Source organism: Bos indicus, chromosome 9 (genome assembly GCF_029378745.1).
Source record: "Bos indicus isolate NIAB-ARS_2022 breed Sahiwal x Tharparkar chromosome 9, NIAB-ARS_B.indTharparkar_mat_pri_1.0, whole genome shotgun sequence".
Taxonomy (NCBI): domain Eukaryota; kingdom Metazoa; phylum Chordata; class Mammalia; order Artiodactyla; family Bovidae; genus Bos; species Bos indicus.
In genome coordinates, this window is record NC_091768.1 from 84,895,533 (window position 1) to 84,922,103 (window position 26,571).

General features: G+C 39.3%; 1 protein-coding gene across 2 annotated transcripts in view; it reads left to right on the top strand.

Moving 5' to 3' along the window:
- Window positions 1–25,429, top strand: part of SAMD5 (sterile alpha motif domain containing 5) — a 68,050-nt gene extending 42,621 nt beyond the window's left edge. The window contains exons 2-3 of one of the 2 annotated variants that reach the window (XM_070796326.1): window positions 8,491–8,548; window positions 19,375–25,429. In XM_070796326.1, coding sequence (XP_070652427.1) covers window positions 8,491–8,514 — 24 coding nt within the window. In that variant the 3' untranslated portion in view covers window positions 8,515–8,548; window positions 19,375–25,429. The remainder of the gene's footprint in view (window positions 1–8,490; window positions 8,549–19,374) is intronic. The other variant, XM_070796325.1, reaches the window with a different exon arrangement.
- The last annotated feature ends 1,142 nt before the right edge of the window (window positions 25,430–26,571 follow it).

Sequence of the window (26,571 nt, forward strand, 5' to 3'; positions counted from 1 at the left end):
ATTGTGTTTTAAAATGACTAGAATTAGATTAAGCCAACCCAAAGAATCTGCGTTTTGTCATATAGTGTAATTTAATCATGGGAGTGACATCATGTTTTCATGGGTGTCAGCCTTACTCAAAGGGCAAGGGGTTTAGAGAAAGGCGAGAGTCAGTGATGACATTCTTCGAATTCTGTCTCCCTTAGGTGTTTCTGCCCAGGATAGGTTCGGGAGGAAGTTTTTATTGTGCAGAACCTGTTTTTTTTTCCTCCCCCAAACACAGCTTTGAAAGGGAAGAAATCTTTCTACAACAGGAGTTAAATGCAGGTAGGGGAAGAGGAGGAAACTGAGGTTGGTGAGGTGGGAGGATGAATTTTCTTGCAAAGTATTCATGATGTATACAAAATACTTAAAAAGCAACTTAATTTGGATAATGGGGATATAAAATAGCTTATTTTTTTTAAAATTAAGACTGCTGCTGCTACTGCTGCTAAGTCGCTTCAGTCGTGTCCGACTCTGTGGGACCCCATAGATGGCAGCCCACGAGGTTCACCCGTCCCTGAGATTCTCCAGGCAAGAACACTGGAAAAATTAAGACTATAATCATAAAAATGCATTTAATAAATAAAGCGAGAAAAGAATAAAATACTGGGCAATTAAAAGAGAGATTTAGTGGAGAATGGGACATGGGGGAGAGCACAGAGACTGAAACATTCAGAAATCTTAGTAGAGTAGCAATAGCCCTTAAAGGATAATGTTGCTGTGTCTAACAGCCAGGTTGCTCTTTACATACACAGTGTCATAATTTTCTTACATGTTGCCAGTTCAGAGAGATCACCACTCAGAGATGGGCATCCCACCTCTCCCCTTCAAACTGCTAGTACTGTCTTTAAAGACCTGCCCTAATTTGAAGTTGTCTCGGTTATTTGCACATCTCATTGTTTATTCTCTCTATCCCCTCCCCCTCCCTAAAGTGTACACTCCATGAAGGGAGGGGCATAGCTGCCTTGCTCTTCTAGGCATTGCACCCAGTGCCTAGAACTGTGCTGTGCACAGGATGAGCACTCAGGAAATACAGATGGAATGAATAAACGACTGGAATGGTCTACCACCCTTTCATCATTGGCCCCTGAGGCAGATCAAATTAAATAAAGGCTTGGAGGTTACAGTTTTCTCTCCCAAATAGGGACTCCCTTTATTTCAATGAGGCTCTTCTAACCTCTTCCCTCTTCCCACTTGGTTGTTTCATCTAATAGAATTCTGATGATACTTAAGTTTGTATTCATACAAAGACCTCGATGTTTCTGGTCAGCAGGCTGATATATCAAATGTTCTAACTGTAACATGCTTACTTGCAGTGGTATTTATTAATAAATTAAATTGAATTTTGTCTTGTCGGGGAATGCTTGCCTTGCTATTTAAATTGTTTCATTGTTACATTAAGTTGTTAAATTAAAAAAAAAGAGAGTTTCTGTAAAGTGTTTATACTTTTCAGGTAACTTGAATATAAAATGATGATGAATGTTCCCTATCAACCTTGCCCTGGAATGGGAATACAGAGAATTGAAGCCTCGGCCCAGGTCTGTCATTAATGTCCTTAGAAGTCAACATTATTTGTGATTTCTGAGAATCATTTCAACATCCATAAGATGAAGAAATTCACAGCATAGGACGTGTGATGGTTTCTTATCCTTCCCCATGAGGTATCCCTCATGCTTTTTTCTTCTTCATTGGAAAAAGATTTAGTTTCTTTGATTGAGACTTAATATTCCTAAATATTGATTGCCATGTGCTCAAAGAAAAGATGGTACCATGAAAGAATTTTCACAGGGTTCCTTAAAGTGAATTGCTCCTCTTACCCTTGGCTTTTCTCCTGTGAAAATGAAAGTATAGAGTAATAGACTGTGTTACTGTATTCTCAGTCACCTTGCTACATTATATGCCTTTCTCCCGAAGGATTATATATTCCAGCCCTTTGAATTAAATTTAGGCAGATGGCATGTTTTAGTCAATGAAAGGTGAGTAGACGTGATACGGACCTCTTCCAGGCAAAAGCTTTATAAAACCATGCAGAGTTCACAAATTTAATATCTTCCGTCAAACCGCAATAATCGGCTATGTTTTTGATGGAGACTGATTTGTCAGCTTTGGTCCTGGAGTCATGAAAATGTCCCAGAATCATAGCATACCCACCTTGGAATTGCATCATGAGTAAAAAGAAAGCTTTGTAGTTGGAATTCATTGAAATCATGGGGTCATTTGTTACTGCAGCATAAGTGGCCCATCCTCACTCATACACATGCTGACGCTTGTGTACATCAGTTCAAATCATCTTGGCCTTATTTCTTATCCCACTCACTGCTGAGTGAACAGTTCTGCACAAGCTTCAACAGGTAGCTCTGAGATGTAGCCTGACGGCTCATTGGCTCAAGCCTGTGCTTCTTGTTTTATAGCCAGGATCTCCTTTGACTTTGTCAGTAGCTCCTATGAGAGCCGACTGGGCACTCAACGTGTGTAAACACGAAGTGCAGAAAAATGACCACCCACGAAGCAAACCTTGACAAGTGGGTAATAGAAGATGAGGGCTAAATGTTTCTTCTTTCTTCTCTCGCATGCATGGTTTTGAAATGCATTTCCTGAGGTTCCTCTGACCATCTTACAGAATCAAACAGCACATCACAGAGTGGTCAGTTGCATCCTTGTGTTTATTTCACTCTCCCTGGCCACTATTTCTGCTCTCTGGGATCACATTCTCAAATAAATGACTGTACCTAAAGCTTTCATCTCAGTTTCTGTTTTTGGAGGAGCCAGTCAGACATTTTTTTAATTGACCCAATTAGAACATTATCTACCACTAGAGTGAATTCTTTAAGTAATTCAGTGGTGTCAACTTTAACTTGACACTGTAAAGGATTTTACTACATTTATAGAAGCTCGTGAAGCAAGCATAAGCACTTTGTTACTCAGCCTGGAAGTTATTGTTAGATTTGCTGATTCCAAAACACGACTTTCCCCTCCACCTCACAGAGATTAATTTCCTGTCCTGAGTTCTCAGTCCATTCTGATGCTGTAACACAGACTTTATTTGGGAGGAATCATGTATTTTTGAGGTTCAGTGATTTATTGACTAACATACTGTTGGGGTTCCCTGGTGGCTCAGATGGTAAAGAATCTGCCTGCAATGCAGGAGACCCAAGTCCTGTCACTGGGACGGGAAGATCCCCTGGAGGAGGGCATGGCTACCCACTCCAGTATTCTTGCCTGGAAAATCCCATGGACAGAGGAGCCTGGCGGGCTACAATCCATGGGGTCACAAAGAGTCAGACATGACTGAGTGACTAACACTACTACTATTACTACTAGGCGAATGTTTATTTGTTTAAGTTTTATTTATTCATTTTAAAAGCCAATTAGATCTTCACCTTTCCTCAGTTGAATTTTCTTTTATAACAGGTGTCACAGAGTTCCTTGCATGAACAATGGAATGGATTGAATAAAGTAGGCAGATGTTTAAATGTTAATACAGAATTGTGGTTTTGGTGAAACTGTTGCTTTGGGGAGCTCCAAGTGGCCAGTCCACTGACAGAGACAAGTGGAACGTGTGTCTGCATCGTGGGAGATACTGCCTTGCTTAGGAACTGAATTGGCCAAGGTCCCATAGCGTCTTGGCTCTGTTTCCCCTTCACCTCCTTGTCAGTCTGTTCTCTAGAAGTCTTAAAATCACAGCATGATAAGACCAGAGGGTATCTGAAAATCATCTCATCAAACTCTGTGTTCCATAGATCAGAGGACAAGCCTGTAAAGGTTAAGGAAAATGACCCACTTTGGTGGTAGAAGCAAGAGAAATGGAGGGGGTGCCATTTTGGTTGTTAAGAAGCTACCATTCTTTTCTGACATAATTAAATTCTTGATTGTGATGCTCTTAAATGAACCATGAAATTCTAAGTGCTTCCGATGCAAGTGTGATTTTTAACTAAGGCTTTTTCCCCCCCTAATCTGAATGTTAAGGTGGCAGATGCATAACTAATCTTAGCTGAATCTATATTAAGAAATCAGCAAGGTGTCTTTATTTAACTTGCATCATCTGTGAATATAATGTAGTGTCAAATAACATGATTTTGCACATGATATCCTAAAATAAAAACAACTCTGCCTTCAAAGTGATGGTAGAATGCAGTTATGTGAGAGGTGATTTTACATTAGGTCCCAAAGGAAATGAGAAACACAGAAGAGAATAACTGAAGAACTGGTTCCTAAATGTGATTTCAGCAGATGTTTATACATATTTTTTAATGGGCTTCCCTGGTGGCTCAGAGGGTAAAGTGTCTGCCTGCACTGCAGGAGACCTGGGTTCGATCCCTGGATCAGGGAGATCCCCTGGAGAAGGAAATGGCACCCCACTCCAGTACTCTTGCCTGTAAAGTCCCATGGACAGAGAAGCCTGGTAGACTACAGCCCATGAGATAGCAAAGAGTCGGACACAACTGAGCGACTTCACTTTATACATATTTTAAATACAGTTTTATCTGAGGGACAAAAAGTCAGCTCTTGGGATTGTGTTCCATGTCATACAAGGGAAACTCCTATCAACAATAGGGGGTTTCTGAAATCTCTTGTTATCCTAGTTTTGAATTGTCTGAAAGATGTGCAGTCCATTGAACTTCTCTGTTTTTGCTTGGGGATGTTTCCATGGATCTGTATTAGTTTCAGGAAATTTCGGTCCTTTCTATTATCTCTGGAACCAGACATGATTCTTGCAGAAACTACATGGGATTATCTGTTTCTCTGTTTTTTAACATCTTTGTTACAGTGGGTCAGATTCCTAAAGGAGTAAACAATGAAAAATTGTCAGGCTCAACTGTGGAAGATTGTGTGAAGATGAAAGCAAACTATTCTGATTTAAGTCATAAAAAATGTTGGCCTTTAGCTTATTGAAATACTGCTGTATTCAAGCAGTACTGAACTGTATTCAAGAAGTACTGAAATACTTCTTGACTGGCATACTCACCCATGCATGACTGGAGCAACCACACAGTATTAAAGAAGTTGCAATTCTGGCATTTGACTTTCACTTGGTTAATCTTTTATTTTAATGTATTTGAATTTCTTTAAGAACATGATCTTAGTTTCTGATGATTCCCTTTCTTCTGTGAAAGCATCTTCTAACATGAGAAACCGAGACTCTTAGGAATTAATCCAAGGGTCTTGGAACCTACTTGGGTACCAACTATTCTCAGTGGATTTTTACATAAATACTATGTTTCATATAAATTTATTTGAAGGAGTTCTTGAATTCTTGGTCACTTTTTTATACAACAATGTACATTTTATTTTATTTTTCCTTATTTTTGACTGTATCATGGGGCTTGTGGGATCTTAGTTACCTGATTAGGGATTCACCCACATCCTCAGCAGCTAAAGCTCAGAGTCCTAACCATTGGACCACCAGGGAATTCCCTCTTGGTCACTTTTAAAGCAACAATTTTTCTCAAACAGTGGAAAGAAAGTAAGAAGAATGTAATATGAAGTTACTCTCTTTTGTGGTGTATAGTGGGGGTGTGGGGGTGCATACACACATACCCTATGGCAAAAGTGGGCGGTCTTATGTTTTAAAACAATTAAAAAGAGGTTTTTATGCTTGAATAAGCCGAGAACGACTGCTATGGGAGTTATGTTCTATAGAGCATGCTTCACAAAGCTAACTGAAATTTTTAAAAGTTAATGGCTAGACAGTGCTTAAAGCATACACATTATTCCTGATTTATTCTAATAACATTTGTGGATGACTAACTTAATAATGTTGCCGCACATCCATTATGTTTTTCTTCTGAAGATGTGTCTAAGTATCTGTGCCTCCTTAGGGGTGGGTTTATATCACTCCCTGATTGAATGAAGAAATAGAATTCCATGCCTGTTATGGGGCATGTGTTAGAAAAAACATTCAGACACTTATATCGGCTTACACTGTGCCAGATACTGTTCTAAACCGTCTTGCAACTATTTTCTCTTTTAATTCTGATAATAACTCTCTGAAATGTAGGTAGCACTGTGGTTCCCGTTTCAGATGGGAAAGAAGCACAGAGAAGCTCTGTGTCCATGGCTACCCATCTAGGAAGTCGTCAGCCTGGAGTTTCCTTCCAGAGTCTGAGCATGGATCTCTAACCCTGCACTGCTTCCCCCAGGATTTCACTTCTGTCCTGGCAGGAAGGGATGTGATGATTGCTGAGGAATACCTGGAGGATAGGCTGGTTTGGTTTGAGGAAGTAGACCCATGCTTCCTCCATCCTCCCCCACCCTCCCCGCCTCAACATCTCTCTCACACACATACACACATACAGAGCCACCCTGGACTTACTCTGGACACCTGACATTAGGCTACCTTGAACTGTAACTGTTTGAAGCCCTCTGATTTGTGTTTTGCACCCAAACCTTCTCAGAGTACCACTTCATAACAGCAAGTGTATGTGTGCAAAAGACCTTCAGTGTATGATGGAACTCAGTCCTATTTACATGTTTTGCTGCTTCAGGTAACCCATTTACATGTCCTCAGAGTTCATTTGGACAAGGCTAACATTTTGAGGATTATTCAGAAGACTTCATAAGTACTGTTGATTTCTTTAAAAAAAAAAAAAACAGTTAGCTGATGGTTCTTAAGACCCAGAACAAGGGCATCAGAGTTTGTGGCTTTCTTGAGATGTTTGAAAGTGTCCCTCTTTCCCCTGCAAAAATCAGAGAAGTGGAGTGATGGAAAATAGCAGAGATCCCCTGAGTAGTGCTTCACTCTGCTGCCACTGAACATGCAAATGTGCTTTCCAAGGAATTGCTAAAGAGGATTATGACAGTTGTCTTGCTTCCCTGCCCATTCCAATTTGGCAGGTGAGGTTAAAGCCCAGTGGAGGCCACGCTTCAGTATTCAGGGAGCTGGGACTGGACGCCAAGAGACAAAGGGTTATTTTTGATCAGAATTGCCTAAGTCACTTCAAAAGCTCTTGCTTTTGTAAAGGCTGGCAAGCACAGTCCCTTTGAGAAGTGTTTCCCTGCCCACCCCTTCCACCCAAGCCAGCCTAGCTGTCTTTACAAACCCTCTCCCCAGAGGAGGAAAGTCAACTCACCTTCAAGGCAGAAAGACTATCTACAGACTTCCTAGTTTCAAGAGGTTGAGGCAGGTAGGGAGCCAGGAAGGTAAATGAAGAGTGGTTGGAAGGAAGGAGTTATTGCAAAGGGCAGAATTATATTCCATACTGATGCACTGGTCTGAGATCCACTGGTGATTTTGTGTGTGTGTGTGTGTGGCCTGTATCTTGACTCTGGTGGTTCTCAATGTGTGGTCCACAGATTCCCTGGGGGTCCCCAAGACTAAGTTTGCAAGGTAATAATTATTTCATAACAATACTCTTTGACATTATTTGCCTTTTTCACCTTGTGGACAATTGCATTAGTAGCACAAAAGCCATTAAGTGTAAAAATGCTATCACATTAATGCCAATCAAGGCAGTGACACTAAACTACGGTAGTGCTTACGGCATTCTTGTACACATGCCAAAAAAAATGACCATTTTTCTTAAAATGTCCTTGATGAAGCAGTAGAAATTAGTAAGCTTATTAACTCTCAACTTTTGAGTACATGTTTTTTGATAACCACTCACAAAGATTTCTGTTGCAAATGGAAATGAATGTGAACCTTGTCTCTCTTACCAGTCCCTTCTATTGTTGTCTAAGTTACTAGCTCAACTAGCTGCTTTAGTCGTGGAATATCATTTTCACTTAGAAGAACACTATGGAACAAACTATGGTTACCTATTGGATATTTGGCAGCTAAATTTCTTGAAAGTGAGTAAAGTGAACCTTTCCCTGGTGGCTCAGATAGTAAAGAGTCTGCCTGCAATGTGGGAGACCCAGGTTTGATTCCTGGGTTAGGAAGATCCCCCGGAGAAGGAAATGGCCACCCACCCCAGTATTCTTGCCTGGAAAATCCTGGGAGCCTGGTGGACTACAGTCCATGGGGTCACAAAGAATCATTCACTACTGAGCAACTAGTAATATTTTAAGAAAAACAATGGACAATATATGTTAATGACAAAATTTGAATATTTAAGTAAAACTTACATTAAAAACTTGTGTATGCCACAGTAAAACTGACAGTTTCCCAAGACTTGAAGCCTTTTTTGATGGGGTGGGTGGTGATAGTACCATATGTTTCTTTTTTGACATTGAATGATGATTAAGTGTTAACATTTAGAAGATTTGCATAACTCAGGAACCCAGTACTTTCCAGATGATTAATGCATGATATTACCAAGTCACATATGAGAAAGGATCTGTTAATAGTAGAAGACAGACAGATTTTCATGTAGTTAATGGAGTACAAAAAGTTTATTGATATGGTTTCAGATTTCACATTGTAACTGACTTAAGAAACTATACGTTATCAATTTTGGCATGGTATCATAAGAAGTCTACAATTGTTTACCTAGAAAATCTATTAAAATATTTTCCTCTTTCTAATGACAGATTTCCTTCATATATTTCAACTAAAACAACATACTATCACAGTTCAAGTGTGGAAGATGTAAGTACTCGGTAGCCTATTAAACTAGCCATTAAAGAGATATGCAAAAATGCAAAACAATGCCATGTTTGTTATTAATTTGTGGGTAAATATATTTATCTTTCATAAAAATGTTGTTTATGTTAACATGATGAATGTACTATCTTAATTTTTAAATGAATTTAATATTTTAAATATTTCACATTTGCAGTTTCAAATATGGTAAATATCAAGTTATTTTATTTATATATGTGTATATATACATATATAATACATATATACACATATATATACACATATATATATGAGTTACAATTCATGAACAAAAGCTCTTTGAAATCCTCAGTGGTTTTTAAAACTACAAATTGTTCCTGGAACCAGATGTTTGAGAACTGCTAATATAGAAATTGCCATGTTGACTAGCTGGAGGTTTCTGGACTGTTAAAGGAGTCAAAAAAGTTCTCCAGGTTGGGAATAGTAACTCCTTCATTACATATCTTTAAGTGTACAATGGAAATTATTTAAATATTTTCCTCTGTGAAATGAAGACCTCTTGGAGCTCAAATATGCTTACATTGCACGTTAAACTCTCATTCTTCAATTCTTCAATAACTGATAGCAGAATAGAAAAATACTGGCGTTTACATTCATTTTTAACTTATTGGAAATAAAAATGCCCACGTATATAGTATGTGATTTGTAGAGAAATACTTACAGGTAGTCACTGAAACCTTTTTTCTTATCTTGCAATTTAAAGCAAATCATAAATATTCAGGTATATAAACTAGTGGACATCAAGCAAAATAAAAACGTTCACCCCAACTGCTGACTATTTTATATTTTTGATCTTGTAGGAAATAGTTAAATCTCAGTCTGCATCCTAATATACATGGAGGCCATGCAGAAACACAGTATTTAGTTTTTAATGTATTTTTTATAAATCATATTTTTCCTATATAATTAAATAGTTGGCATCATTTATTTAATAGGATGAAGTTAAAATTTTCTTATATATTATGAATGACATTAAATATAATATCTAAGTAAGTATTATGCACATTTCTTACCCTGAATAAAAATGAAATACTTTTTGCTTAAAATCACATTTGCATGTACTGCTGAAAATGAAGTGATTAAAAATACTCCTAAGCTCATTTGAGAAATTATATATTTCTATGAAAGGGTTCCATATTAGTTTCTGAGGGCTGTACCACAGACTGAGTGGCTTAAAGCAACATACATTCACTCTCTAGCAGTTTGGGATTCCAGAAGTATGAAAACACAGTTTTGGTGAGGCCATGCTCCCTTCCAAAGCTTTGAAGGGAGAATTCTTCCTTGCCTCTCTCCCAGCGTCAGGTGGCTCCTGGCATCACTGGGCTTGTATTAATAGCTGCATCACTGCATTCTGCATGTCCATCTTCATATGGCCTTCTTCTTTGTGTGTCTCCTCTCGTCTTGAAAGGACACCAGTGATGGCATCTGCAGAGCTTACATCATCTGCAAAGGCTGTATTTCCAAGTTCACATTCTGGAATTTCAGGTGGCTGTGAGTTTGGGGGGATGTTATTCAACTATTGTACATTCCCAATCAAAAATGGTGGGGGGAATTCCCTGGTGGCCCAGTAGTTAAGACTCCTTACTTCCTTTTCAGGGAGCATGGGTTCAATCCCTGGTTGGCTGAGTCCTGCATGCTGTGCAACCAAAATAAATAAGTAAATACATAAATAAAATAAAACAAAAATGATGGGGAGTGCAGACATACTTTTACAAGGGTGAGCTTCACTGTTGGATAGAACGGTTTTGCCACTAATTTGACACTCTCAGGATATCTACACTTGAAAGCCTCAGATTCTTTGTAAAACTGAGTTCAGGACAGCCATCATGTGGGCTTATGGTAAGAAGTAAAGGAGATTATGTTTAAATATGCTGTGTCCTCAGCACAGTGCCTGGCACAGAAGAAGTTTATTCAGTTAATATTAGTAGCTGTTGACTGTTACTGAGGTAGACTTTTTATAATCATAGTATGTACTATAAAGATAAAGAACTAAAGGAACTAAAGAGCCTCTTGATGAGGATGAAAGAGGAGAGTGAAAAAGCTGGCTTAAAACTCACCATTTAAAAACCCAAGATCATGACATCCGGTCCCATCACTTCATGGCAATTAGATGGGGAAAAAGTAGAAACAGTGACAGATTTTATTTTCTTGGGCTCCAAAATCACTGTGGACGGAGACTGCAGCCACAATATTAAAAGGCATTTGCTCCTTGTAAGGACAAACCTAGATAGGGTATTAAAAAGCAAAGCCATCTCTTTGCCAACAAAGCTATGGTTTTTCCAGTAGTCATGTATGGATGTGAGAGTTGGACTATAAAGAAAGCTGAGTGCCAAATAATTGATGCTTTTGAACTGTGGTGTTGGAGAAGACTCTTGAGAGTCCCTTGGACTGCAGGGACATCCAGCCAGTCCATCCTGAAGGAAATCAGTCTTGAGTATTCATTGGAAGGACTGATGCTGAGGCTGAAACTCGAATACTTTGGCCACCTGATGTGAAGAACTGACTCGTTGGAAAAGACCCTGATGCTGGAAAAGACTGAGGGCAGGAGGAGAAGGGAACAACAGAGGATGAGATGGTTGGATGGCATCACCGACTCAATGGACATGAGAACCCATGTCTCCTGCATCTCCTGCATTGCAGGTCTTTTTTACCACTGAGCCACCTGGGAAGCCCTAGTATTCAGCATCCTGTAGCATTTATCATTGTTTCTGTTCTGGACTTCTATTGAGCGTTTCTAGGCCTGTGTCTTGATCACTATTTTGGGTAGCATTTGGAGACTTTGAAGCATAGTACAGAAAGTCTCTAAAAGCCCTTTCTTTGTAATTCTGTACCAGTCCTGCCCAGCCCAGCCTAATCTGTCCTCTTGGAACTGTCAAACTGATTTCATGTCACAATTCTCTTGGTGACTGTTCCAGATCCCCCCATGCCACCTTCGGGTGCCTTAAAATTACCCCTGCCCCCTCACCTCCCCTTCTGCAGACGGCCTTGGCTACGTCATTACCTAGAACATCGAGTCTGCTGCACAAGAGCTCCCTGCCTCTCCCCTCCTTCATCTCAAAGTGTGTTGGCATCTTTGCCCATCTGTTCTTTGTTCCCTGTTTCTGGTGAAGAATTACCCTCTCCCCTCTAAGACTAATCCGTCCTCTGGGTATCTACTCATGGCCCTAGTCATAATTATGGCCCATAATTATCCCTTTGTTTTCTTGCATTTGGTCTCTCTCCATGGAACCCTTCCACTCCTTCTGTAAACGTGCCCAGATCCTTCCTTGTTCTTAAAAGCACTGTCCCCTCCAGCTACTATTTTGCCTCCTTAACTGTGCTATTATACTTCTTGAAAGTGTGGTGACCTAGCCCCAGCTTCATGTTGTGACCGGCTGTTAATTATTATAAAATTGCTGAAAGAACAATTCAGAATTCCTAACAGTTCAACTCCTGATAATTTCTTCCTGGTAGAGATAAGTCAGGACCAACTCTGGGCAGTGAGGGAGGTCCTAGGCCTCTTGTCTCCAGTTTTCTGCAGCTTGCAGACCACAGCCCTGTGGGCTGCTCTCCATGTGGGGGAATTTTAGCATATTTGGAATATGCGATGACTGCAACAAAGTGCTTTTAAGAAATCGGGAATTTACATAGCTATTCAGTTGGAAAAATTATAAAGCCAGTTAATGTCTGGAGGAGAGAATAAACAAAGACACTTTTGTCTTTTAACCTCTGAGTTTTTTCCTGAGGGTTTGCTGAATAAGAAGGGGTAGAAAAATTTCCATCCTCTCCAGTATATTTCAATTTGCTGAAAACCTGCAAATTTAATCCTGAGTGAAGCCTAGAACTCTGTGAATCCAGAGAAAGTGGTAAGTAGCAGTGCAGTTTGTTATAACCCATTTAGTTTTGTCCAGGAACTAGCTAGTAAATCAGTACTTAGCAAGGACACTCCATACATGAAGACAGTTCAGTTCAGTTCAGTCGCTTAGTCGTGTCTGACTCTTTGCGACCCCATGAATCGCAGCACGCCAGGCCTCCCTGTCCATCACCAACTCCCGGAGTTCACTCAGACTCAACGTCCATCGAGTCGGTGATGCCATCCAGCCATCTCATCCTCTGTCGCACCTTCTCCTGCCCTCAATCCCTCCCAGCATCAGAGTCTTTTCCAATGAGTCAACTCTTCTCATGAGGTGGCCAGAGTATTGGACTTTCAGCTTTAGCATCTTTCCTTCCAAAGAAATCCCAGGGCTGATCTCCTTTAGAATGGACTGGTTGGATCTCCTTGCAGTCCAAGGGACACTCAAGAGTCTTGTCCAGCACCACAGTTCAAAGGCATCAATTCTTTGGCGCTCAGCTTTCTTCACAGTCCAACTCTTGCATCCATATATGACCACTGGAAAAACCATAGCCTTGACTAGACGGACCTTTGTTGGCAAAGTAATGTCCCTGCTTTTCAATATGCTATCTAGGTTGATCATAATTTTCCTTCCAAGGAGTAAGTGTCTTTTAATTTCATGACTGCAGTGACCATCTGCAGTGATTTTGGAGCCCCCAAAAATAAAGTCTGACACTGTTTCCACTGTTTCCCTATCTATTTCCCATGAAGTGGTGGGACCAGACGCCATGATCCTAGTTTTCTGAATGTTGAGCTTTAAGCCAACTTTTTCACTCTCCTCTTTCACTTTCATCAAGAGGCTTTTTAGTTCCTCTCACTTTCTGCCATAAGGGTGGTGTCATCTGCATATCTGAGGTTATTAATATTTCTCCCGCAATCTTGATTCCAGCTTGTGCTTCTTCCAGCCCAGCGTTTCTCATGATGTACTCTGCATAGAAGTTAAATAAGCAGGGTGACAGTATACAGCCTTGACATACTCCTTTTCCTATTTGGAACCAGTCTGTTCCATGTCCAGTTCTAACTGTTGCCTCCTGACCTGCATATAGGTTTCCCAAGAGGCAGATCAGGCGGTCTGGTATTCCCATCTCTTTCAGAATTTTCCACAGTTTATTGTGATCCACACAGTCAAAGGCTTTGGCATAGTCAATAAAGCAGAAATAGATGTTTTTCTATGAAGACAGGATAGTGATAAATAACGGTTTATATTGCATTTGGGTATTTGTGTTTACAGTCAAAAAAAAGAAAGTATACACAGATCATTCTGGAGCGGGCAAACATTTTTCTGGTCTATAGAATCCCTAGGAAATCTACCCTGTGGAACTCCTGTAGCAGGAAAAAGAACATCCATGCCAGCTCATTGTGTAACACGACATCGTGTACTCCAGACTGTTGTTCTGGGAGGCAGCCTCAACCTTCCCAGGAGCTCAGAGGCACCCCTCAGAGGCCTTTGGAGGAACTGAAAGGTGACCATGAAGATACTGATAGGATTAGTGAACATATTGATATTTTTTTCTCAGCCGTGGAGGCAAAGGTATCTATACTCCTGTCTGACTTGCTAGACTTAAATTTCTTGATAGCAACTTAGTTTACTGAGAAATTGGATGTAAAAATTTTACTGTGGACAGTTGAATCAGCCAGCAGCAGTAGTATGTGATGTGCTCTATAATATTCCCAGGGTGGATATTGCTGTTGTTGCTCAGAGGCCAAGTCCTGTCCGACTCTTTGCGACCCCATGTTCTGCAGCAAGGCAGGCCTCCTTGTCCCTCACCATCTCCCAGAGTTTGCCCTAGTTCATGTCCATTGAATTGGTGATGCCATCCAACCATCTCATCCTCTGCTGCCCTCTTCTCCGTCTACCTTCAGTCTTTCCCTGCATCAAGGTCTTTTCCAATGGGTTGGCTCTTAGCATCAGGTAGCCAAGGATTGGAGCTTCATCTTCAACATCAGTCCTTCCAATGAATATTCAGGGTTGATTTCCTTTAGGATTGACTGGTTTGATCTCTTGCTGGACAAGTGACTCTCAAGCGTCTTCTCCAGCAGCACAGTTTAAAAACATTAATTTTTTGGCACTATGCATTCTTTATGGTCCAACTCTCACATCCATACATGACTACTGGAAAGACCATAGCCTTGACTATATGGACCTCTGCAAAGTGATGTCTCTGCTTTTTAGTACACTCTCTAGGTTTGTCATAGCTCTCCTTCTTAGAAGCTGTCATCTTCTAATTTCATGGCTGCAGTGGATATAAAGAAGTGTAAAATGTGGTTATGCCTTTGGAGAAATTTGAAGCTAAAATGAGGCTGGATTTATACACACCTGCCACCTCCCCAGTCTGTTAGAGTATTACCAATCTTCCTTGGGTCCATCATGATAGGTAGTGTGACATGGCTAAATGTTGAGAAAGTCATGTGGTAAAAAAAAATCGTGTGTATCACCAGATTAGTGCATGTGTGCCATCCAGGCAAAATTTTTACTGTTATTTTTAATTTATTTTTCCTAAGAGATAGTTGCTGCTGCTGCTGCTGCTACTGCAGCTAAGTCATTTCAGTCGTGTCCGACTCTGTGCAACCCCATAGATGGCAGCCCACCAGGCTCCCCCGTCCCTGGGATTCTCCAGACAAGAACACTGGAGTGGGTTGCCATTTCCTTCTCCAATGCATGAAAGTGAAAAGTGAAAGTGAAGTCGCTCAGTTGTGTCTGACTCTTAGCGACCCCATGGACTGCAGCCCACTAGGCTCCTCTGTCCATGGGATTTTCCAGGCAAGAGTACTGGAGTGGGGTGCCATTGCCTTCGAGAGACAGTTGACCCACCCCCAGTTGTAAGGAAATTGCATGGATTATTATTGTACAGTCACCAGTTTTTTGTTTTTTTAAATCTCAGCTACCAAATGTGGAGAATTTATTGGTTCTACATCTGCAGTGGGGCTACCTCCTTTTAAATACTATCACAATAGCAAAATAACTTCTAAATGGCTTATCTTGCATCTGACACTGATTGCCTTTTAATTAGGGGGAAATTAGAAGCTAAAAAGTGTAGCAGACCTGAAGTCAGTTAAAAATCAGAATAATCAGCTAAGAAAAAAACACACATTATCTCATAAAACTTAATATTTAGCCACAGGATAATAGTTTTTTATTCTCTCAATAACTTTTTCTGTGCCTTCGTGCACCCCCTTCGTTTCTCCGATTGGAACTCTAACAGATTAGAATTGCCAGATATGTGGGAAATGAAAGACTTCCTCTCTTCTTCTCTCACCCTCCTTAATAGCCTAGAACAAATAAAACTGAGAAACCCACAGTTCAGCCCAGGAATTAGGTTTGTATGGCCCTGAGGTAAGAACTCTGAGTGTCTCAAAGCAGGTCGGGGAAGAATTAGGCCAGTTAGGATTATAAACGTTTTAGTAATATCTTCTCAGAAATAGATAATAATTTGGCACATTACAGACTACAGCCATTCAATTTTTATAAACTCTGTCTTTAAAAACAGTAAAGCTTCAAGAACGTTAGTAGAACCAAAAATATAATTTACCATTTATTGGTCTTGTGGTCTCCCTGATAGCTCAGTTAGTAAAGAATCCGCCTGCAATGCAGGAGACAAGGTTCGATTTCTGGGTCGGGAAGATCCCCTGGAGAAGGGAAAGGCTAGCCACTCCAGTATTCTGGCTTGGAGAATTCCATGGACTGTATAGTCCATGGGGTCGCAAAGGGTTAGACACAACTGAGCAACTTTCACTCACTCACTCACTCATTTATTGGTCCAGAGATGGAATTTTGCGAGTTTTGAGAAAGGACCAGATTTGAGGCAATTTTTTTCATGATTTTTTTTTTCTAAGTCAACCTAGTCCTGTATCCAAAGAAGGCTGTAAATGCTTATAAGGTGTGTGTATGTGTGTGTTCTCAGTCATGTATGACTCTTTGTGACCCCATGGACTATAACCTGGCAGGCTCCTCTGTCCATGGGATTTCCCAGGCAAGAATACTAGAGAGGGTTGCCATTTCCCCTTCCAGGGGATCTTCCTGACCTAGGGATGAATACGCGTCTCTTGTGTCTCCTGCATTGGCAGGCGGATTCTTTCCCACTAGTGTCACCTGGAGAGCCCAAACTTATATAAAACAGATTTTTGTTCCTTGGAGGAATGAAGAAAGGGCTTTTTTTTTTTTTTTTTTCCTCTCTGTAGGAATATGCTGGACAATTTAGGGGGAAAATGAAATGGAAAAATGTGAGCTGATAGGAGCAGCTCTGTGAAGTGAGACTGGACTGACATCGCTTGTTTGCCCATAAGACGTCTGTTTAGCAGTTATCTCCTTAATGCTGATCAGAGTTGTAAATGTGTTCATTTCTCTTCTGCTTGAAGAGTGGGATCTATAAGGAGCAGGATCTAGGATGTCACGGTGCATGCCAGGTGCCAGAGCGCCAAGGAGCCTTCCTAGCAGGGAAATTACTAATGTCTCCTGTGATCATGAAGCAACATGTGCTCCGCTAATTACTGTTCTCTGAGACTGCTCTCACATCTTGAAACTCTCCATGACCCAACTGCGGAAATCCTGTTTGTCTGCCTCCCACCCTTTCCCCCAAAGAATGAAAACTAGCAAATGGCAAGGCTGGGCTTGTTTAATCAATGCAATTTGTTTTTGCTGAACCTAAGATGCAAGAGGTTTCAGTTGGGGCTGTTAGCTTGATGCTGTATTTGTGGATGACTTCGTGGCCCACATCTTTAGCTAAGTTTAATGTGGAGGGTGCCTGCGTTTACTAGATGACAGCCTGGCCAAGGCGTTTTCTTTCTTTCCATAGGTTCCTGGAAGACGATGATCTTTAACACAGTGACCTTTAATGGTTGGCAGGGGTATCTTGCTGACTCCAGGCAGAGCTGTATCAGGCACGGTGCAACACCTGAGAATCTTTTGTTTTAACAAGAGTCTTCTCAGGATGGTGTCGCCTTCCTTGGTGACTTTGTCAAAATTCAGCTGTAGTCTTCCTGAGGTCTTTTGCTGTTCAGTTGTCCAGTCGCTCAGTAGTGTCCGACTCTTTCCGACCCCACGGACTGCAGCACTCCAGCCTTCCCTGTCCTTCACTATCTCCCAGAGCTTGCTCAAACTCATGTCCATTGAGTTGGTGATGCCATCCAACCATCTCGTCCTCTGTCATCCCCTTCTCCTCCTGCCTTCAATCTTTCCTATCAGAGTCTTTTCTAATGAGTCGGCTCTTAGTTGCCCTAATGCTGTAATCAGAGGCTCCTTCTGGTTTTTCAGGTAGAAATAGCAAGTTAACTCACACTCTAAAGCAAATACATTTTTGTTGCAGCTCTTTTTCATTTATTCATTTATTAGAGCATTAAAAATGAAACAGTTTTGCCTTCATGTTAAGCTAAATTTCCCTCACTTCTCCCCTCAAAAGAAAAAACACCAAAAAACTTAGCTTGTCAAGTTAGATCGAACATTGCTTTTACATAGTTTATAATAGGAGCTTAATTTTCATAGAAGAATGGATTGGCTTGGAGATGGGTTTATCTGAGTGACTATTTGAATATATTAGTGAGTACTAAGATATTACTTGGTATTACAGGGACAAAAAGATCTCAAAACAGCCTGATTCTCTGGGGAAAGAAACTTTCTGAGCATGGCTAGTAATACTTTCTGTCCATTTAGATGCAATTGTTGGATGATTTTGCCCAAAGTAATTAATAGTGACACATTAGTTAACATATTGCTATCAGCAGGTGGCTGTTTGAGCAGGGGTGAACATAGCCTGTGCTAAAACAAATTATTGTACCCTAGAGAAATGTGCAGAATCATTTTTTAAAGTCTTTTGATAATGCCTGCAATACAATTTTTCTGCAAGAGATAAAACTGGGGGTAACACTGGAGAGTTGTAGACTAGAAAAACAAAAATGAAAGAGAGCATAAGTGATTCAGCCTTTTCCAAAAGCATTTTCAGTTAAGCAACAATAAAAACAAACACACCAAAAAACAAGTAAATGGTTCAATACAAGCAGCACAGTCTGCCTGTCGTATCAAAAATCAAGGGAGAGACCCAGGCATCCTCATTCTTCCTTTACACTCTTTTTTTTCCTTCTCCTTTGTCCATTCTGATCTGTCAAGGGACTCTTGGCCCAGGACACAACAGTGACAGATGGGCAGGAAACTGGAATCTGTTGCTGCTTTTCATTTGTGGAGGAATCATGGTGACCATGAAGGGGTTAAAAGTGTCAACACCAATCAGAGCTTGGCGATAATTAGTGTAATATCAATCCCAGAACACTGGTGCAGACGACCACACAATAGCAGATGAATTCTGCTAGGTTACTGCTTTGTAGGAAATCCTTATTCACCTCTTTCCAGCTTATGCACAAATATGCTTAAAAGCCTGTGTGAAAAAGTTACTGTTTGTGCACACAAATGATTATGATTAAAGATGATTGTGAATCTTTTATTTAGGAAGGTGCATTTTGAATTAGCCTTTACACAGACAAGCTGGATAGATACATACCTCCTGAGCACGAGCTAGGTAGCGTTTCAAATATTTCAAATATTCTGCGGTATGTTGACTGATATTCTATGACTAAGGCTACCAAAGTGTAGATTTGAGTGATGTGATTTAGGAAGGCAAACTATTACAAGATATATTTTTATTTAATTTTGTTTTACTTTCCTATTCTCATAAGAAACATTAAAGGAAAGAGAAGTAGACCTTTTTAAAAAAACAGATATAGGCTTGAGAAGAATAAAATACATTTTCTTATTATTAGCTTCAAAGAGAAAATTGATTGATAAACAACAGTCTTAAAGTTAGTTTTCAAAAGTCCATATGGTAACCAGAAAAGGACAAATATGACTTAAAAAATGGAGCAGAAATCCGTGATGGACTAGGGGAAGAATGGGTAAAGGAGAACTTAAATAACCCCGATATGTTCAAATCCACAGGTCCCAATGGCTGGCATCCTAGAGTTCTTAATGAATTGGCCGAAGTCATCACAGAACCGCTAGATATCATTTTTGAAAACTCGTGGAGGACTGATAAGGTGCCTGAAGACTGGAAAAGGGCATATTTAGAACCTTCTTTCAAAAAGGGAAATGGATGATGACCCTGGAAATACTCATCAGCCTAACTTTTTGCTTGGAAAAATTCTGGAATTATCAACTTAGTACACTGGGTAACACATTCATAATAGCTAGACAAAAGGCAGTGAAATATCACATATAAAGAAGTACTGAATTCATTTTTTTAAAAACATACCATTGTTAGAAACAGTCTTCTGCGTGTTTGAGGGTTCTGCCCTCCACACTATACATTCTTGATGAAAACAAATGAGACTGGCTAAGCTTTTGGTTAATCTGACTAATTTTAAGTGTGTAATACAAGACAAAAAAGTTTCTGGCAATAGCTAGATATTATATCATTTCTAAATTAGCCTTTAACTTGAAAACAGTCATTTTAATTTTGTATTTAAACATTTTTTTTCTGCTTCATATAAGATTGTGTTTTCATAGGTTGAGATATTTTGCATAATTCTATATAGAATAGTTTGGTGAAGGAGCTCTTACTTTAGGTGCTTTAATATAGTTATTTCACATATAAGTACAATGATAAAGGTGACAGATTTATGTTCCTTATAAGATATACTTATAAAGAAAGAAAAGCAAAGGAAGAAACTTTTTTCTAACTTCTGTTTTTAAATTTCATCTGACTGAACTTGAGTGTTGGGACCTGTAAGAGTGTCTTACTCTGACGTACGTTAAGCAAGGGCCAGCTGTGTGGCTTGATGGCTGGTTTTCCTCAGCCCTGGACGCTGCTATGTCCCAGACTGCCTCCCCAGATTCTGATTTCAGGCCTTTGGCGGGGGGTGAGCAGTGGGAGTGGATATTAAGAGCCCTTTATAACAAGAGACTAAAAGGAGAGTAGAAGGAGGTGAGAGGAGGAAATGAAGATGAATCTTGAATTTTTTCTGCTTCCTGATGTTCTTGCCTTTGGATGTTGGCAGTTTTCTTTTCTGCTTAGAAAATGCAACCATGTTGAGAAGACCAAAAACTTAGTTGAAAGGAGACAATCAAAAAGATCTAGAAACACAGCCAGCCCCATGGTCAAACAGCTTCTGAGAACAGCTAGGCAGAACTGTATTCCAAAATCTTCTCTGGACTGCTTAGATATACATAAGAGGTAAAAGTTTACATCACATAATACTCAAGAGTAGGAAACTCTCAGAAAAAAAAAGAAATTTACCTTCATTTTTTCCTGGTGCATACTGGAATGGGTAGGCAGTTAAGGTCTCCAAGGGCCATTTTAATCACTTTAAAAATATCAGGTTTACATAGTTTAGCCACTTCTAAAGATTAATTTAGACTGGGTAAATTCAGTCTCATTCTTAAGTACAAATGCAAGGAAATTAAGCTCTGAAAGTATGTATCCATTGTCTTTTAAACAACGTGCTGTAGCTTGCAGCTCTGTAAGAGTTATATTCCAACCAATCTTTCATCATTATTTTTTTTAAGTGAACTAGAGTCTTTAAAATTTCCAAACTAGGTTTTCTTTCTTTTCATGGAGTGGGGATCTCTATAGATTTATAGATATGATTTATTGTGATAATAAATGGCTTCCTGTTCTAGACCTCATTTCCAGGTGCAGCATCTGTGGCAGATTTATTTCACAGATGTACATTTTCATGCATTTATTGAATTGTTGCTGGAGAGGACCCGATTTCTGAAAAATCTATTATTTTCACCCTGGGCATTATGATGCGACCTACAGGAACTAGAAAATTCTTCAGTCATTTCAAGTTTGATTTTCTTTTTGTATAATATGTACCTTCAATTATTTTGCCAAGTTTAAATCTTCTCTTTGGGTTTGCTCTTAAAATTTGAAAATGATAATCCTCTACCGACATTGCCAGGAGAAATATCAACAACCTCAGGTATGCAGATGATACCACTCTGGCAAAATGGCAGAATGTGAAGAGGAACTAAAGAGACTCTTGATGAGGGTGAAAGAGGAGAGTGAAAAAGCTAGCTTGAAACTCAACATTCAAAAAACGAAGATCATGGCATTCAGTCCCATAACTTCATGGCAAATAGATGGGGAAACAATGGAAACAGTGACAGACTATTTTCTTGGACTTCAAAATTACTGCAGATGGTGAGTGCAGCCATGAAATTAAAAGACGCTTGCTCCTTGGAAGAAAAGCTATGATAAACCTAGACAGCCTATTAAAAAGCAGAGGCATCACTTTACCAACAAAAGTCTATAAAGTCAAAGTCCATAAGTAGTCATGTATGGATGTGGACCATAGAGATGACTGAGTGCCTAAGAATTGATGCTTTTGAACTGTGGTGTTGGAGAAGACTCTTGAGAGTCCCTCAGACTGCAAGGAGATCAAACCAGTCAATCCTAAAGGAAATCAGTCCTGAATATTCATTGGAAGGACTGATGCTGAAGCTGAAGCTCCAATACTTTGGCCAGCTGTGCGAAGAGCTGACTCACTGGAAAAGACCCTACTCGTAGGAAAAGATCCTCATGCTGGGAAAGACTGAAGGCGAGAGAAGAAGGGGACAGCAGAGGGTAAGATGGTTAGATAGCATTATCCACTCAATAGGCTCGAATTTGAGCAAACTCGGAGAGAATGGAGGACAGAGGAGCTGTGGTGTTCTGCAGTCCACAAAGTGGCAAAGAGTTACATGACTTAGCAACTGAACAACAACAGCAATCTAAATTAAGAGGCACAATCTAGAACAGTGAAATAGCCTATGGAGTTGAAAGATTTCTTACCTGAAAGTAGAGGAAGAAAGCTTTAAGCAGAAAAGTATTGAAGGAAGCCCATTAATTCCTTTGCATTAAATGAAGATGAGTTAAGAGTTAGACTATAGATATGAGAAAGGAAGTAATCTTACCATGAATTGTATCTGGAGATAATAATGCTTAAGAAGAGTAATTTTTCACAGTGTTTTTTTCTTTTATCTAATATTCATGGTATCCTTAATTTTTTAAGGAGAAGGAAATAATGGAGGGATAAATAAATATATTATCAAAACTAGAGGATTATCTTGATTTGTATTTCCTAGACCATCGAGAGAGGTTAATTACAGACTTCATAATATTGAGGAATTGGGAGGATTATAGCAAAATTTTCTTCATTTGATCTAAAATTTTTGAAATGAAGATTTTACTTACTCACATATTCTTGGCAGAGTGAATGCATAATTTTAAGAGTTCTTTCCTCACAAAGGAAATTATATCAATTTAGAATAGCTGTTACTCAGGCATTTTTTCTGTCTAGAGAAATTTATAGCATCTTGATGTTGTGAAATTAATAACAGAAACAGTAAGCATTGAGTTTTCATTTTGGAGTTCCTCAGATCTGAGTTCAAATTCTAGAATCATGTTGATAGCTTTTTCCTGTGGTGATTGTGTTATGAACATAAGCTAACTGTTATATATACAAATAGATAATTGATAAGGACCTACTTATTATATAGCACAGGGAACTCTAGTGAATACTCTGTAGTGACCTATATGGGAAAAGAATCTAGAAAAAAGGCTGGATATATGCCTGTGTATAACTGATTCATTGTACTGTACACATGAAACTGACCCAACATTGTAAATCAATGATACCTCAATAAAAATTTTAAAAAAAAGAAGACAAGCTGAGACTTTAGCACGGGAAATGATCTTGAACAATTACTGAACTCATCAAAGACTTTTTAATCCTTGTCCATAAAATGGGAAGAATAAATACCCTTCCTTAGTTCTTAGGCGGCTTAAGAGTTCTGCAACAAACCCACACAGTTCATGGTGTTTGACGCATAGTAGGTGCACAGTGCCTCACTCTCTTGCCTTCTTTTTTTTCTCTTATATAAAAGATTACCTTGAAACTAACTAGACCACTCAAGCATAAATTGACATGTCCTTGTGGCTGTCTTCAACCCACTGAATAAGGCCCTTTGCTTTCTTTGGGGTGTGTGTTTGTGTGTGTGCTGAGTTGCTCAGTCTTGTCTGACTCTGCAACCCCATGGATGGTAGCCCGCCAGACTGCTCTGTCCGTGGGATTTCCCTGCCAAGAATATGGAGTGGGTTGCCATTTCTTTCTCCAGGTGATCTTCCCCACCCAGGGATTTAACTCACATCTCTTGCATCTCTTGCATTACAGGCAGATTTTTTACCACTGTGGCACCTGGGAAACCCTTGCTTTCTTTTAGGAAGGATAAAACAGGATTTCAGTGCCTGCTCATAGTAGGGTTGAAGAAGCGTTTATTGATAGAATGAAAAGGCTGTGATTTTTAAAAACAATGAACCAATGACTAAGATCAGTGTTTTTCAAGTCTGGGGTAATAGTCACATATAAAGGAACTCTTTAATTTACCTCTTTTTAAAACAGCTCTAGATTTATAAATTTGCTCTGCAAATTAGTGAGGGCAAATGTGCATTTTCCTTTCATTTTATGACTGTGATTTACAAATTAGGAGTGCACGTGGGCATTCCCCCATAGCCTTTTCTGAGATGAATCCAGCCAAGACACGAAGCAGATGATGGCGGATCAGCAAAATCTTCTAGATGAAGAGAAACCAGATGTGCTATGCCTGGGATGCACCTGCCAGCAAACAGAAGAGCCTTTCTGGTTTGTTCTCAGTGAAGAGTCTGGGTGTTATAAAAAGGTCTTTGCATGAGCACTGAGCAGTAACAAAAAAAAGGTCAAAGAAAATTTAGTTCTTGGACAAAATGATTAATATTTACATGTAATATTTAATTATGTGTTAAAATATCATGTTCAGACAGGCATAGCATTTCTGAATTTCAAAATAGAGAAGAAGATTATATCCAGAGACATATGTAAGACATAAGCAAGAGCTTCACCTTAAAAATGGCCAGATCTCCATTCATACCAAGGACGGAGTAATAGGGAATTCTTAGAGTAGATCAGCTGACAACTTGTGCTTAGAAGAAAGCCATCATAGATCATAGATGCTGTATTAAATTAAACAAAGTTAGTTCTGCAGAGCAAAGTGAATCAGCTGGGCTTTCTCTTTTAAATTTCCTAATTTTATTCTTATTAATAGTCTGAGTGGTAATCAATGAAACATTCCTATATCAGATGTTTTACCTATCAGATTCTTTGATTCAAAAATCCTCTTCAGTTTTCTGTTATTAATCTCTTAAGGAGATAAAATATAATCATTTTGTATTTCATGATCATTATTTTAGATATTTCCATAAAAGGAAAGAAAAAAGAACAGTAGTTCAGAAAAATGAACAACCTTATTTTTTAACTGATCAAAATAGAGATTTTCTTTTAAATTGTTTAAATTCCTAGAAATTAAATTTTATTTTTTATTGTTATTATTTAAAGATAATATTTAGAGGAAAATTGCAGGTTAAAGACTATTTCAAGAGCTTGGTGGGTTTTTTTTTTTTCTTTTTACAATTTGGCCAAAATTTCTTCCACTAGAACAAAAGGAAAGAAGTTGGCTATTTAATGTTGATGAGAAATACCTTTTATAGATATATTCTGTACCATGCCCTTTGTCAGATGAATTTTCCTTTGTTATTCCAAAAACTGAGATGCTGTATTGAGTATCTTGAGGGCAAAGTGGAATATTGATTAAGACAAATGTTAGAAATTCTGTTGTTCATTGAAGTTGTTGCTCAGCTTGATAAACTGGACAGTATTCTCAGATACCCTGTGGGTTATGAAAGCATTGTTCTTTGAAAAGTTCTAATCATACAAAAATGTGTGCACAGGCCTGAAAAAGCACCTCGTGTCTGTCTAGGCAGTAGAGCAGAGATGCATTCTAAATGAAAGTTGCCCTGTGGTTTTGTATATGTAATTGCAGTTGACACCTTTTTCCTTTCAGTTACCGTTTGAAAAAGGGACTGTGTGAGAAAGCTGAATTGGAACCATGTTATGAATCCTGGAATGTATGCTCATGCAACGCTGTGATCTGCAAACATATGTCCTCTGTTCAATAAATGTTACAGCTTTCACTGCGATTCCCGCCTTGGCTCTTTTGTGATCATTTACATTTCAATGAATGGGACCTAGTATGTGCGTTATTTAAATGGATGATATATAAATGTTTACGATACTGGAGCATTATGGTTAGCATGGGAAATCAGAGTGCTAACACAGAAGAAAGGAGAAAGCCTGGCTCCCCACACTGCATGCAAAATTCAAATAAATCCTTAATGATGTTTGCCTGGATGCTTTTGTGTGATGGTTATGTATATGTGTGTTGTGGCTTCTCCCTTCTCTCCCCACCTCTCTTCTGATTAAAAAAGTACTTTTGAGGGTGATAAATAGCATGCAATTCTGTTCCAGTTATTGTGGCCCCCCAGAGTGGGAGGGAGAGTGCTGGGATATATTAGGGGGTCAGTGGGGTCATTTGTGGAGTTTCTCCCATGGATTCTGCTGTGGCTCCCAGAGTCCCTGAAACTCCATCACCCACAGGTTGATGTGATTCAACTATAAATAAGCGGCATCTTGGGGGTCATGAGACCTAAACATTTAAATTCCAGCCTTACCACTTTCTGCCTCCAGGACCTTTGAACAAATAGAATAATTACTGTAAATGCTTAGCACACTAATTAGCACATGATAAGCAGCCCCCAACATTAATTCAAAGAAGTTTTGAAATAGTGTTTTGGGTTCTCTATATATGGTATCATGTGGTATGTTTTGATGATAATGAATAGCTGTTTTTATTCACACTGAATACAAGATGAGAGGAAAGTAAATTTAAAACCAGGAAGATGTGGAATAAATATTAGGAAGAAATGTGCAGATTTCTGATTTTTAGAAACGAAAAAGGACCTGAGGAAGACCTAAACAGATTCAGAAATTGTGTAGTTAAGACACACTGGAGCCTGGACTGTGTGACAAGCCCACCATGACACTGGGCTGGTGATAGACAGTTGAGGTTTTCCCAGATCCTCTAATCCTGGCTTTTTGTCTGATGTCAGGTCCTAGAAAGATACCTACAGGGATCTGTGGCATCTTGAAAAAAGACCCATCTTTGTAGACTGGCTTTAATTTCAACTTAGTTTCAGAAGTTTTCAAGACATGCTTTTGTTCATAAACTAAAGCTCCAACCAGCCCCTGGGTTCTGCGGGAGCCAGCATTATGGTATGAAAAC